Source organism: Eutrema salsugineum, unplaced genomic scaffold (assembly GCF_000478725.1).
Source record: "Eutrema salsugineum unplaced genomic scaffold, Eutsalg1_0 scaffold_5, whole genome shotgun sequence".
In the NCBI taxonomy this organism is placed as follows: Eukaryota; Viridiplantae; Streptophyta; class Magnoliopsida; order Brassicales; family Brassicaceae; genus Eutrema; species Eutrema salsugineum.
The window spans coordinates 5,085,731-5,098,963 of record NW_006256612.1 but is presented as its reverse complement, the minus strand read 5'-3'; the positions used below and the strand labels follow the sequence as shown (position 1 = coordinate 5,098,963).

At 31.4% G+C, this 13,233-nt stretch overlaps 2 protein-coding genes across 2 annotated transcripts; one reads left to right on the top strand and one right to left on the bottom strand.

The window, feature by feature from the left end:
- Window positions 1-5,286: 5,286 nt before the first annotated feature.
- On the top strand, window positions 5,287-7,560 carry LOC18992167 (SAP30-binding protein). The gene is made up of 6 exons (XM_006415532.2): window positions 5,287-5,881; window positions 6,165-6,366; window positions 6,609-6,740; window positions 6,855-6,949; window positions 7,052-7,173; window positions 7,380-7,560. Exons 1-6 carry the CDS (start codon window positions 5,456-5,458, stop codon window positions 7,444-7,446), a joined length of 1,044 nt encoding a protein of 347 aa, XP_006415595.1. The 5' UTR covers window positions 5,287-5,455; the 3' UTR covers window positions 7,447-7,560.
- Window positions 7,561-7,784: 224 nt separating this feature from the next.
- Window positions 7,785-10,457, bottom strand: LOC18992166 (O-fucosyltransferase 8). The gene is made up of 9 exons (XM_006415531.2): window positions 10,089-10,457; window positions 9,918-9,992; window positions 9,650-9,826; window positions 9,467-9,555; window positions 9,266-9,383; window positions 9,032-9,175; window positions 8,613-8,941; window positions 8,285-8,525; window positions 7,785-8,174 (listed from the first exon to the last, which is right to left on the bottom strand). Exons 1-9 carry the CDS (start codon window positions 10,455-10,457, stop codon window positions 7,869-7,871), a joined length of 1,848 nt encoding a protein of 615 aa, XP_006415594.2. The 3' UTR covers window positions 7,785-7,868.
- Between the last annotated feature and the right edge of the window lie 2,776 nt (window positions 10,458-13,233).

Genomic DNA, 13,233 nt, shown 5'->3' with positions numbered 1-13,233 from the left:
AATGGTCTAATCGTATTTATTGGAACATTTAATATTATCAATTGACTTCGAATTTATCATGACACACCATTGTCTTTGCCAGCACATTTACACGTGTTTGAATTACTGTATTAGATATCCAATAAAGCATCAAGATTTTCCGTTATGCTTATAAAATCAAAGAAATAAAAGGCTAATTTTGAGATGTTCCATCTCTTATCGACATGTGTTACTGTGTTAGTAATATATGTCATATGTAATAATTTTGAGATTCCATCTGTTATGGCCATCTGTTACTGTGTTAGTAATATACATATGTAATTCATTTTGCCTATAAGTCCAGACAAAAACTATGTTGTTTTTTTTGCCTTGTTAAAATATTGGCTTGTAGTTTCGTACTAACTGTCCAAAAAAAGTTCTCCAAAAATATTTAAATGGAAGATTGGAGTACTTAACGCTTTAAATTCTTTAGTTCTTGGGGAAAACAAAATTTATAGAGAAGTTTAACTTGTCTTACCTTTTACTTTGTTTAAGGTTTATAATACATTATCATTTATCATTAAGGTTTGTTAATCTGGGGTTAAGGTTTATGCCAATCAGTATTCTATTTGTTTTTGCCTTTTAGGTTTCTTTTGTTATTGGATGAAAATACACTCCAATTCCCTAGCTATTGCAGTTGGTCTAATATCTATATTTTCTACTATTTCTTCATGAGTGCCAGATAATAGATATAACTTATCAGCACTAGAGGGTATCTGATTGATCAGCAGATCACGGATCCATAGAGTTCCCATCGTACGTCACTAGATTTGGACTTCTTCTTGCAACAAAAGAAAAAACAAAAAGAAATATATTTCTTTCCCCACCCCTTTCTCGGCTTGTCCCCTCCTATTTGCTTGACTGCGTCATCTACTTGTGTTAATTTATATCTTATTTCAACAATAATAATAACGATATGAATTAGAAATATGCGAGTGGTATCTGTGGGAACCAACCTGTTGCTGAGTTGGTGCTTACGTGAGTTCGTGGACTTCACGTTGCCGACCAAATCTAAATCCAAGTTCCATTTCCCCCCTATATAAGCTCCAATTCTTTCTAATAATATTATTTCCAAAGTTATATATATCAAATCTTCGTGGTCATAGAATTGACTTCTGCATTATCCAATTTAGGGTTACTACTTTCTAATTATAACTCCTAGGCTTAGCTATCATTTTTTGTAATATACTGTCACGTTACGCTTTTGTTTTCTAATGAAAACTAGAGATTAACCTGCGCTGTAACGCGGGAAACATTTTTTATCTTCAATTAAGTTAAATAATTTTACAAAAATAGTTATTTTATAAAAACAGTTATTTTTATAAAGTTTATGATAATATAGTGCATATTTTGTGAATTTTTAAAAATGAGTTGATTCGTATATAATTTTTTTTTTAATATGAATTATAAAAATTAAGTTAATCCATATATGAGATTATTTTATAAAAAGATAAAGCAAAATAAACTGTTCATTTAACCCGTTAGCATTAGACTGAAATATTATTCAGACTAATACACAAAATATTATAATATCATTAAAATCAACTACATCACTTAGTAACTGAGTTTTATAATCTGTCCACAAACTATAAAAAAATATTTTTATCTTCTTAAACAATATATGAAAATAGTATAATATTATTTTAACTTAGATTTGATATATAATAAATAAAAATACAACAAAATTTATTTAATCTTAAAAGACAAATTATAATATTTAGTAGATTGAATATACCACTTATTTTAAAACTAATATTTTGAAATGCAAAATTTTTTTTGGTGAATATTAAAAAAATTAGAATTGTAATTCATTCATACCTAACTAACCCGTTTACTTTACATGTTTGTACTGGATTAAAATATAAAACTAATTATAATAGGCATTGTTTAATAAATCTCACTTCAATACTAACTTTTTTACTCTAAAAATTATTTTTTCATGTCATTTTTTTGGTAAAAAATAATTTAAAATAATTTATATATATAATGAAATAAATATAGCAATAAAAAATATTTCACCATTTTTAAATATCATAAATTTGAGTTTTGACTTTTATATTCTTTAATTGTGAAAAAAATATTTTCATGTTTTTTAATTAAATATACTTTATGATATTATTTAAAACAAAAAATATAAAAACTATCATATTTTAGAATTCAGAAATTAAATAATATATACACTCTATTAAATGAGAAACAAAGATTTTCCATGTTTTTTTCAATAGATTTGAAAGACAACTATATCCTTTCCTAATTTAATTATTCTTTGTTATTTGTAATGGCATATCATGTAATATTTTACAAAATAAATGTTACTTTTTAAAATGTCTACTTAAATAATAATATATCTTTGTTTATAATTTTACAAAAATAGTTATTTTTTTATCTTCAATTAAGTTAAATAATTTTACAAAAATAGTTATTTTATAAAAACAGTTATTTCTATAAAGTTTATGATAATATAGTGCATATTTTGTGAATTTTTAAAAATGAGTTGATTCGTATATATTTTTTTTTTAGTTTGAATTATAAAAATTAAGTTAATCCGTATATGAGATTATTTTATAAAAAGATAAAGCAAAATAAACTGTTCATTTAACCCGTTAGCATTAGACTGAAATAATATTCAGACTAATACACAAAATATTATAATATCATTAAAATCAACTACATCACTTAGTAACTGAGTTTTATAATCTGTCCACAAACTATAAAAAAATATTTTTATCTTCTTAAACAATATATAAAAATAGTATAATATTCTTTAAACATTGATTTGATATATAATAAATAAAAATGCAACAAAATTTATTTAATCTTAAAAGACAAATTATAATATTTAGTAGATTGAATATACCATCTATTTTAAAACTAATATTTTGAAATGCAAAATTTGTTTTGGTGAATATTAAAAAAATTAGAATTGTAATCCATTCATACCTAACTAACCCGTTTACTTTACATGTTTGTACTGGATTAAAATATAAAACTAATTATAATAGGCATTGTTTAATAAATCTCACTTCAATACTAACTTTTTTACTCTAAAAATTAATTTTTCATGCCATTTTTTTGGTAAAAATAATTTAAAATAATTTTATATATAATGAAATAAATATAGCAAATTAAAGTAAAAAATATTTCACCATTTTTAAATATCATAAATTTTAATTTTGACTTTTATATTATTTAATTGTGAAAAAAATATTTTCATGTTTTTTAATTAAATATACTTTATGATATTATTTAAAAAAATATAAAACTTTCATATTTTAGAATTCAGAAATTAAATAATAAATATACTCTATTAAATGAGAAACAAAGACTTTCCATGTTTTTTTCAATAGATTTGAAAGATAACTATATCCTTTCCTAATTTAATTATTCTTTGTTATTTGTAATGGCATATCATGTAATATTTTACAAAATAAAGGTTACTTTTTTAAATGTCTATTTAAATAATAATGTAGAGATATAACTATGATTGAAAATTCATCTAGTAAAAGCTAGTCCAGACTACATAAAACTACATTTTTACATAGCAACTCATTAATAGTTGATTTTTTGAGCATATATATATATATATATAGATCTTATATTAAAATTACTAAAAAAGACATTAAAGATATGATATCAACAAAGATATATGTTTGAAGTCGACAAACAAAACAATTATCGGGTAAAAGTACAATTAACTTTTGTTGATTAGCTTATTTATATGGTTGAATGTCTCAAAGTGATTATGTTTTGTGCGGAAAATAAAACACACTCCTTGAAGTGCTAATTATTTAACCATATCCATAAGCACAAGGAGGAACACATCAGCAATTACAAAGTCAATACTCTTACCGACTGTCTACAGTTTTAAGAGAGGAAGAAAGTACTTTCTAGGCGTGACAATATCATGAATTTAGTGAGTACAGTTGAGATTAAATTAATTCAGAGAGGGTTTATTAATTTAATAAAGGTTCAAGTGTCTTTATAATTTGTGTGGCTTTTCATAAAAGCGATGGAGCTTATATATGTGACACGACTGTTCGTAATTTTCTCTGTTTAGTATATTAATCCTATCCATTATATTTTTGAAACGAACCACATCTTAAAAGATATAATGAATTTTCCTCATATTTTTTTATAGTTTTTAAATATTATAAATTAATATGTGCATTTAGAAAGATTAGCTATATTATTTTTATTGCATTCCAAAGTTGGTAAATGAACTCCCATTTCTATTGCACTAGTTTTTTTTTTGATGAATTGCATGTGTTCTAAATGTTGTTTTTTTCATAAAATTTACGTTATATGATATTTAATTTACCAACTTATTTCATATTTTTAATCTGTCTAAATCACTGTCTATTTAGCATCTAGATCTAGCACTTTGTTGTCACCATTGAAATTTTTTTGCTGATATTGTTTAGAGATCAAAGGTTTATATGTTTATTTTTATGAGTAAGCTAACATTGCTGCAGATGTTTAAGCTAAACAAGCAAGATGTAGTTCCCAAAAGTATGTAATATCCTACTATACATTAATTTTGTTAATTAATGAAGTAAGTTGACGCCGTTTTATAGACAAATGTTTTTTTTTTCAATCTCAAAGTGCAAGCACGAGCTGCACGACCAACTTGAACTGTATTCGTTTCATCGTATCTAGTTATAAGGATTAAGGTATCAACATAAACTTAGATAAAACATAGAAGGGTTAATATTCCTCATGATAGGATAATATATGAAGATTACGTCGTATTACATTAATCTTTCTTTTTTCTTTCTTTTTGGTTTTAAGGTATGTTAATCTTTAATCAAGAGGTACCTCGGTACTCTCTATATTCAGATTCGGTGTGTTTACATTTTTCATAAACTCAACCCTTTCGCAATGGTTAGTTAATAGTCGAAATTATTCACAAAGTTCCTAGATATGATATAGTCATATAGATTCAGAATTTCTTTGTGTGTTTGCAAAAACTTACAGTACTATTTAGACTTCCTTAAGAGTTAACACGACATGCAAACTAATCATCATCAATACTGATTTTTTTTTTGTAACAAGATATAATGCAGACTGTTGTATGTCAAGAATGTAGAGACAAGTGAGAATTACTTCCGGGGTTATGAACAATAGATTCATTGCATTTCATGATAATTTTACTAATTGGGCCTTTAGGTCTAATTTATAATTAGTCCAAATCCAATATTTGGGTTTTAAGACCTAGGAGGCTATAAACGACGTTTTGAAAGACATAACATCCCACATGGTTCTGATTCGGTGGATCTAAAAGTTCGGGTTGCAATTCAAATTGGAAATAATTTTGGAAGAACTCAAGAACCCTAAGTTAGCCATTTCCTCTGTCTTCTTCTCCCAAAATTTATCTGTCCTCGCAATCGGATTCGAATTCCGTTAATCCGAGTCTCGATTTGATCCAAGCTGGTTTCTTATGGCTCCGAAGAAGAAGCACTCTGAAGGAATCGCCTTACTCTCCGTTTACAGTGATGAGGATGACGAAGAGATGGAAGATGCCGAGGAAGAGGAAGAAGAAGAAGAACAGCAGAGAAGTCAGGAAGAAGGTGAAAGAATTGACGAGGCTCAGCTAGAAGAAGCTAATTTCATGGATGAAGAGAGAGGAAGAGGAGAAGATTCCAGAACGCCTAAGGTGGATGGTGGAGCTTCTAGCGCTCACGCGACGCCTAGGTCACTCGAAAACGATGAATCATCGAGACCCGATTGGCCAAGTCGAATGATTGATGAGCCTGGGATTGCGGATGGTGAGAGAGCTGACGATGCATCAGGGGAAAGTACGGATACGTTGCTGGATCAGTTTCTACCGCCACCTCCGAGAGAGAAGTGCTCTGAGGAGCTTCAAGTAAGTTCACCATTGATGCTTCATTGTTCGAATGTTCGATAGTTTAGGTTGATGTTTATGGGTTTTGGGTTGCTAACTTGCTATACTTTTTGGACTAGATTGAAAGGTTTTTATACTAAATTATCGCTTGAAGAGGTTTATAGAGATCAAAGGAGGCAAGATCTATTTAGTTTTTGGTCTCTTCTCCTTTAAGCTGATTTGTTTGCGATTTAGAACTTGGTCTCAAACATCTTTAGGGAGTTTACTTCACAAGTTAATTATTATTTTTTTGATGTAATTGCAGAGGAAAATAGATAAGTTTCTGAGCTTGAAGAAGATGGGGAAGAGTTTCAATTCAGAAGTGCGGAATAGAAAGGAATACAGGAATCCAGACTTCTTGTTGCACGCAGTTAGTTATCAAGAAATTTATCAGACTGGTTCTTGCTTCAGTAAAGATGTGTTCGACCCCAATGGATATGACCCAAGTGACTTCTGCGATGCTATAGGTATCTAGTGGTTTCTTCCCTTAATAAGAGCTACCTGCATTTTATTTCTTTTGTTGTTTTTCTCCTTGAAGACTCTTGTCTCAGTAAGAAGCATCTTTGATATCTGTTTTCGATACTCTGTTAAGTATCATCAACTCTTTTTCACTATGGAGGATGCTGGTTACTAGTTATTACCATATTCTGCGCTCTGCATATCTTCTTATGATTTATAGTGATCCTTTTTATAATTTAAATTATTTCAGAAGTTAGTATGAAGCATGAGAGGGAAAGGAAGGAACAAGAAAGCAAGAAGAACCAAAAGCTTGACTTTGTTTCTGTTGGTACTCAACCTGGGACGGTTTTCGCTGCTCAGAAGCCTAACATCCCCAACCCAGGTGTGTTTGAGTTGCAGAGAGTTGAAAACAAAAGGTGTCAGTTTGGTTCTTTATATATCTCAGCTACATCTCTGCAAGATTTGATGGATTTTTGAATTTTGACAAATCTTTCAGGTCTTCCAGCTTTAGTTACTAGTGGCTTGCCCTCAGTACCAACCGAAATCGCTGCTCGTGACGGTAGACCGAACAAGAAATCCAAATGGGATAAGGTATATATTATCAGATTCAAAAGTCTAGAATGAGATTATCAGAAGATTCTGGCTTACTAAGCTCTTTACTAATTTCGTTTTATGTGTTTTTGTATAAATTAGGTTGATGGGGACGTGAAGAATCCTCCTCTACCAGCTGGGACTCAGGATTCCCTATCTTCAATCCGGTCTAATGCAGCTCTTGTCTCTGCTGCAAGTGCTGGTTCTGGATACTCAGCTTTCGCGTAAGTTGTATTTTATATTCTTTGATCCACAAAATTATAGATTCTTGAGCTTCTTTTCAGTCGATCAGTTGAGGGAATATCTTTTAATTGTCCGGGTTTTGCAATGGCTTTAGGAACACTTCTTTTGGAAGATTGAATCTTTAATTTTTTCCATTATCATCTTAAGGAATGAATCTAAGTATGTGGTTTTTATCTGAACTGTGTAGCCAACAACGGAGACGAGAGGTGGAAGGAAGAAGATCTGCAGAGAGGAAATTGGATAGAAGAAGTTGAGACCGCCAAAAACGATGACATTTGATGATAGATCCCACATATAGGATTATCAAATGTTGATCAGAAATTAAGAACACAACAATTTTCTCCTTCAATTTCAAGTCTGATTCATTATCTTAACAATTGATCGATCCTACAAATACACAAAGTAAAACAATTGATCGATCCTACAAATAAGGAGATAAAGAAAATGGGAAGTGGAAAGTGGAGACTACTGGTCCTGTGATTAAACATAAATTAAAAAAGTTAAATAACAGTAAAATTGCCAGTTAAACGATCCCATCATTTGTGATGTAACTCTTAGTAAGAGATTCTAAAGAGGTTTTAGTTGTTCAGTGTTATATAGTGATTACAAAATATACAGTGACTTTATTCTATTTTGTACTGACGTAACATCAAAAAATTTCAGACAGTTTCAAGGATCAAAATTTACACATACACTCGGGACATTTCGGTTGTCTGTAAATACTTCGTCCATAAGGCCTAAGACGAACTTTGTTACCTTCCTCTACCATTTTTCTCACGCGATCTTCAAATGTCTTCCACTTTATTGTTTCACTGCCTGATAAGATCGCTGCAAGCCTCTTCTTGTTAGGCCTCAACGTTGGCGCGTGACCGTTGCCATAATATGTTCTAAATCCAGAGACTAAGGAGGATAACTGACTACCAGAATCAGTCATTGCAAACACATCTGAAGCTGCACAAGCTATGAAATCCAGTGCAGCTAGCTGCAAAACAGAGTCCGAAACCTTGAGATGAAACTTGAGCAAGAACCGATAAAGACCGTTCGGTTTATATGGCTACCGGTACTTAAGATGGTTTGATTAACTTTTTTTACCTGAGAAGAGAAGTTCTTGAATGGCGCGAGTTCTTGTGGTGTAAGAAGAGTTTCTTTGGTCACGAGATTTGGGTAAAGAGTTGTTAGTGGAAGCATACGAGAAGGGCCTCCATAGATTTGAGATCCTGCTAAGTATATATATGTTCCTCTCTTGAATCCAAGACCAGCAAGAACTAGAGTTGCTTCCTCTGGTGTTAATGGACACTTTCCTGTTTTCCTCAGCTCTTCTGGAGAAACAAACCTGAGAAGAAACAGAGAGAGAGAGGTTAACAAGATTTGATTCGTTTTAAAGAAACATTTTAGTGAGAAATTTTGTATAGTTTTTTACTTTGATTTCTTTAAACGTTTGAGGAGAAGAGGGAAATGATCTTCTCGGTACGCTTGAAGCTCTTTACGTTCGGTTTCTCCTCCTCCAAAATCACATAGAGAGTAAGCAACCATGTCCTCTTCAAACCGTAGATGTAAAGCAAGATACTTTAGTGGTTCTTGATCTCCTCCTTTAACAGAATTTCTCGCCATGGATTCACCAAGCAATGCTTCATCCAATTTGCTACGCGATGTTTCATATCTTCTTATCCGTTTCACCAACAGAGATCCTGCTTCTTGAATCTTTGGCGCGAATTTCAGCGCGTGAAAGTTGCACTTACATCGTAATCTCTGTAAATATTAAAGAAAAAGCCTCATCATTTTTCCAAGAACCAAATTCTTGAATACTCTTAACTATGCGTCCTCTTATATATTTGTTACCTGAACATCAAAAGGCAACGGATCAAAACCGAGGCGATTCCCATATCCGAAAAGATGAACCATTCCATACTTCTTTAACAATGGAAGAACGTGTTCGATGTAATCCACTGGCTTTGCCTCTTTTACAAGCTCTGTATCAGTAACCTATGAAGCAAGAAACAAACAAACATTTATGAATTTTTTCTTAAACTCGAAAAGCCAATAAATAGAGAATGCTAAACACACAAAACACACCAAGCTGAGATTCTTGTCATCTGTAGATTTTAGATGTTGAGGAAGTTCCTTCACTATATCCACCTCATCTTTCAGATGCTCGATAAAACGGTCCTCTTGGTATATATCACCAAATTGGCTGCAATTTATACATTTTGAAGCATCAAAACGGTACATTTTTAAAATCAATTAATTTTGGAAGTCTTGAGTAGGTTTAAATACCTAGGATCTTTCCATACATTGCTGTAAAGAAACCGAGGAAGAACTAGAGTAGCGTTGAGCAGAGCAGCAACAGCAACAGCGTTACAAATCTGCAAGAAACTAACATAGTCACTTATAAACATAAAACGTATACATAATTTCTTGATGATGGATTAAATATCTACAGTTAGTTTAGTTACTTACAGCCACACGCTGTTGATTAAGGCCACCATTTGCACTAACCATGATGTAACCATTGCTTAATTCTCTAGACCTTACTAATGCCGTGGTTGCTTTGTTATTATCTGCACAAGGCTTCCACTGTGATGACTTTGAAGATCTTTCTTCACGGAAATTCGGTGTATCGGGTTTGAATACATTCTTGTAACACAAAGGAGAACAAGATTACTAACGATTCAAAAACACACACACACAAAAAAAAAAAAACATAATCTTAAACGTTTTCACTAACCTTTGCAAGAGAATTTGAAGCTAAGTTTAGTAGACGGCTATACATTTGCACCGGTGAAGCATCTTGATCAAAATTCTTTGTATGACATACATAGAAATATAAAGGGTAAGAAGGCATTAACGATGGAGGATGTATGAAGAGTAATTAAAAAAAGAATATTTATTTGCAAACCTTATGCGGAGTCTCATAGCTCAACTTTGAGAAGTCCTGCACCACGGCGCTATTATCTGAAGGAAAGATCGAAACCATAATGGAATCGAAGAAGAAAATGAAACCTGTGACTGAGATCATCAGAACAATGGACTTCAAGTTCCTACGAAGCCATGAATGTTGCTTCTTCCAAGAGTAACTAAACTTGTTGCTACTGCCACAGCTTTGGTCATGTTTAGATCCCTGAGCCTTGGAAACTTCAGTTCCATATATTCTTCTACCAATGAAGAGATCATTTCCAGATAAAGAATCCAAACTTCTCCTCCCAATTTTCTCTTCTTTATCCACTGTTTCGGGTCGAGGACTTCTCGGTGATCCTTGTTTTCCCATTTATCTATCTCTTCTCTCAGCTCATATACTAAGAAATTGACAAAAAAAATATATATAATAGGAATGCAGAATTTCTTTGATGAAACAATGATGAACGGAGTAAATTAAGAATCAAAGGAGTCAGAAAATTTTACCAATAAAAAAATGAAAATTGGTGAAAAAGGTCTGGAGAAAATTGAATGAAACAGAACAAATTTAATTCTAAGTGAAGCTAACAGAGTTGGTGAGGAATGTCTAAATTTTTTTTTTGTTCGGAAGAGTAAAACGCAAGGCAAAAAAAGGTGGAAATTTAAACATAAAGAAATTCAATGAATAAATTGGGATTGTGATGAGAAGAGCCACGACATAAACCTTAATGAAGAAGATTGGGTATGACGAATTGGCGATGGCTACATTTCACCAAAATCGCAACAGAACAGAAAGCTTCTGTTCTTCTGCTTTCTTGTTCCTCTGTCGTTGCCGATCTCCATGACCGAATCTTCTATCTTTTTTTTTTTTTTGTGTGTGTTTGAAACTTCAATAAATACCTAAAATCAAATAAATCTGTCAGGAATCTCAAGAAATTGCACCTGCGTTATATTTTTTTACCTCTTTTGTTTAGTTTTTTTAGCATGGACACGAGAATGACTTGTGATGCAAACTTTCGTTTCTCTGTTTTGTAAAAAATAATATTGTGTAAAAAATAGTATAAATCATTCGTTGGTCTAGTTGGTCAGATACTCGTCTCTCACCCGAGCGGCCGGGTTCTAATACCGGCAATGGAGAATCTTTTTCTATATAGTTTTCTGTTTTTGTTAATTTTAATTAACCTGAAAAGATTAATATGAATTTAATACATAGAAAATTAAGTTTTTACATAATGTTATGGAGGTTTTACCTCCTAATTCCTAATTATTGATTAGTAATCTAGTAGTAATAATATGTGATGCTTGACCCACATTCGAACACGTGGGTAGTGCTTACTCACGCGCTTCCCCTCTAGGTACACCTGCGTTACTCGAAGAACCAATGCAATCTTAGTCAACTATTGAGAAAAGACTTAAACGGAAATCATACAAAATAAAAACTTTTTTTTTTCGAAATTCCAAACATCTTATACGTACATTCGACCTTGTATAATGGATATTGTAGTAGTTTATAAATATTTGAGGGTATATTAGTCTTCCTGAAAGAAGCATGATATAGCTGATATAAAGATTAGGCGTGTATGCTATGATAATTCAGACCTTTGCTACTACTTAAAAACATAAATCTCTATAACAATATTTAGACTTTATTTCTGATTTAGAAAAGGCTACACTGAAAACTACATATGATATCAAATTATTAATGCATGCAAGAGTAAGAAAAAGTTTTTTTTTCCTCAAAAAACTTCTCTTGTGATCGTGCTAGATGCCTAGACTATTAGTCGATTCTTTTGCATGGGATGAATTGCGGGGCAAATCTCCTTTGGCAGTAAAGAATTTTTAATACATCTCAACCACTATATAATTATTTATATACGTATATACAGTATATGTATGTATAAACATAGATGTAGCGAAAACTATCTGCCAATGGAGTATTTGCCCTGTAATCCAACCATGCATCACTTCCTCTCTTTTTTACAAACATCGAACTTCATACTTTTGTTTATTTTATTTTTGAGTGATAGCTAAGCTTCGACCATAGCAAAACTATATATATAGGGTGTATGGCTTATTTTCATGCACATTTGCCTAATTGCCTTATATATTAGCATATTCGGTGGCACATCCCATGTTTCATAGAGAATATATGTATGAAGTATCCTATACGCAACGTCAAGTGGAATTTCTCCTTGTACTTCAACTCCAAGTCTCCAACTCGGAAGATTTTACAAGGAGCTTCCTGATTTTACCATCTTTTTGGAATAATTACCAAAGAAAATTGTATTTGTATTGTGTACAGATCAATCTCTGAATGTTTCTAAATTTCTCGTCGTAAGAATGTGTTAGCATTTTTTATTAAAAAAATAATGTGTTAGCATTACGTTACTATTAAATATATTAGCTACGATTAGGACGACGATTTGTGACATATATATGACACAGACCAGCAACCACAAGAACAACCATAGGGACTCTTGACCACTAGACCAATTGAATAATTAAAAAAAAAAAGGCTCTTAAAGCCTAAAATACAGTATTAATGGCCACAAGACCGAGCTCGAAGTCGTTCTTGTATAAACTTTTGAATTTCAAAACAACAAGGTGGGAAATTTCTTAAATTTAAAATAAAAATAAGTCTTTCGAGCTTATTAACTTTATTTAATATAAAAGACGATGCGGCATTATTTAGTCAGCTGTTAACACAGTATATTGGAATTTGGAAGGCAAATATATTGTAATCAGACCACTAAAATTAATAACAACAAATTTCACTCGCACATAAAGTGTTTCTTGTAGTAATTATTTATATGTAGCAAAAAATGCCATTCATCTCCGAAATGTTGTCCACTTAAGCATGCTTCTTTTAGACATCATTGTAATCTGCTAATATGAAAGCGTGAGAGAGTCTTATTTCATATACACAGAAATCATCTACATTTTTCTATGAATATCTTTTGTTAAGAATAATATATACTTTAAAAAATTATCAATCAATTATCTAACAGACTAGTTTGGTCTACTTAACAATGACTATCTTGGAGCAATACGTAGTTTATGTGAAATAAGTAGTCTTGACTCGTGAATGTAACGTTAATTACTTACGATGCCCTAATTAAGAGTTCAATCATAATATTAAAAGTAGGGCT

What these genes read in the sequence shown, in the direction of transcription:
- LOC18992167 (XM_006415532.2), top strand. Translation starts at nt 5,456, where the DNA reads ATGGCTCCGAAGAAGAAGCACTCTGAAGGAATCGCCTTACTCTCCGTT. An exon ending in AGTGCTCTGAGGAGCTTCAA is followed by an intron (nt 5,882 to 6,164) that starts GTAAGTTCACCA and finishes ATGTAATTGCAG; the next exon opens with AGGAAAATAGATAAGTTTCT. An exon ending in TCTGGATACTCAGCTTTCGC is followed by an intron (nt 7,174 to 7,379) that starts GTAAGTTGTATT and finishes TGAACTGTGTAG; the next exon opens with CCAACAACGGAGACGAGAGG.
- LOC18992166 (XM_006415531.2), bottom strand. Translation starts at nt 10,457, where the DNA reads ATGGGAAAACAAGGATCACCGAGAAGTCCTCGACCCGAAACAGTGGAT. An exon ending in GCTATGAGACTCCGCATAAG is followed by an intron (nt 9,993 to 10,088) that starts GTTTGCAAATAA and finishes TGTCATACAAAG; the next exon opens with AATTTTGATCAAGATGCTTC. An exon ending in CGTTGCCTTTTGATGTTCAG is followed by an intron (nt 8,942 to 9,031) that starts GTAACAAATATA and finishes TAATATTTACAG; the next exon opens with AGATTACGATGTAAGTGCAA.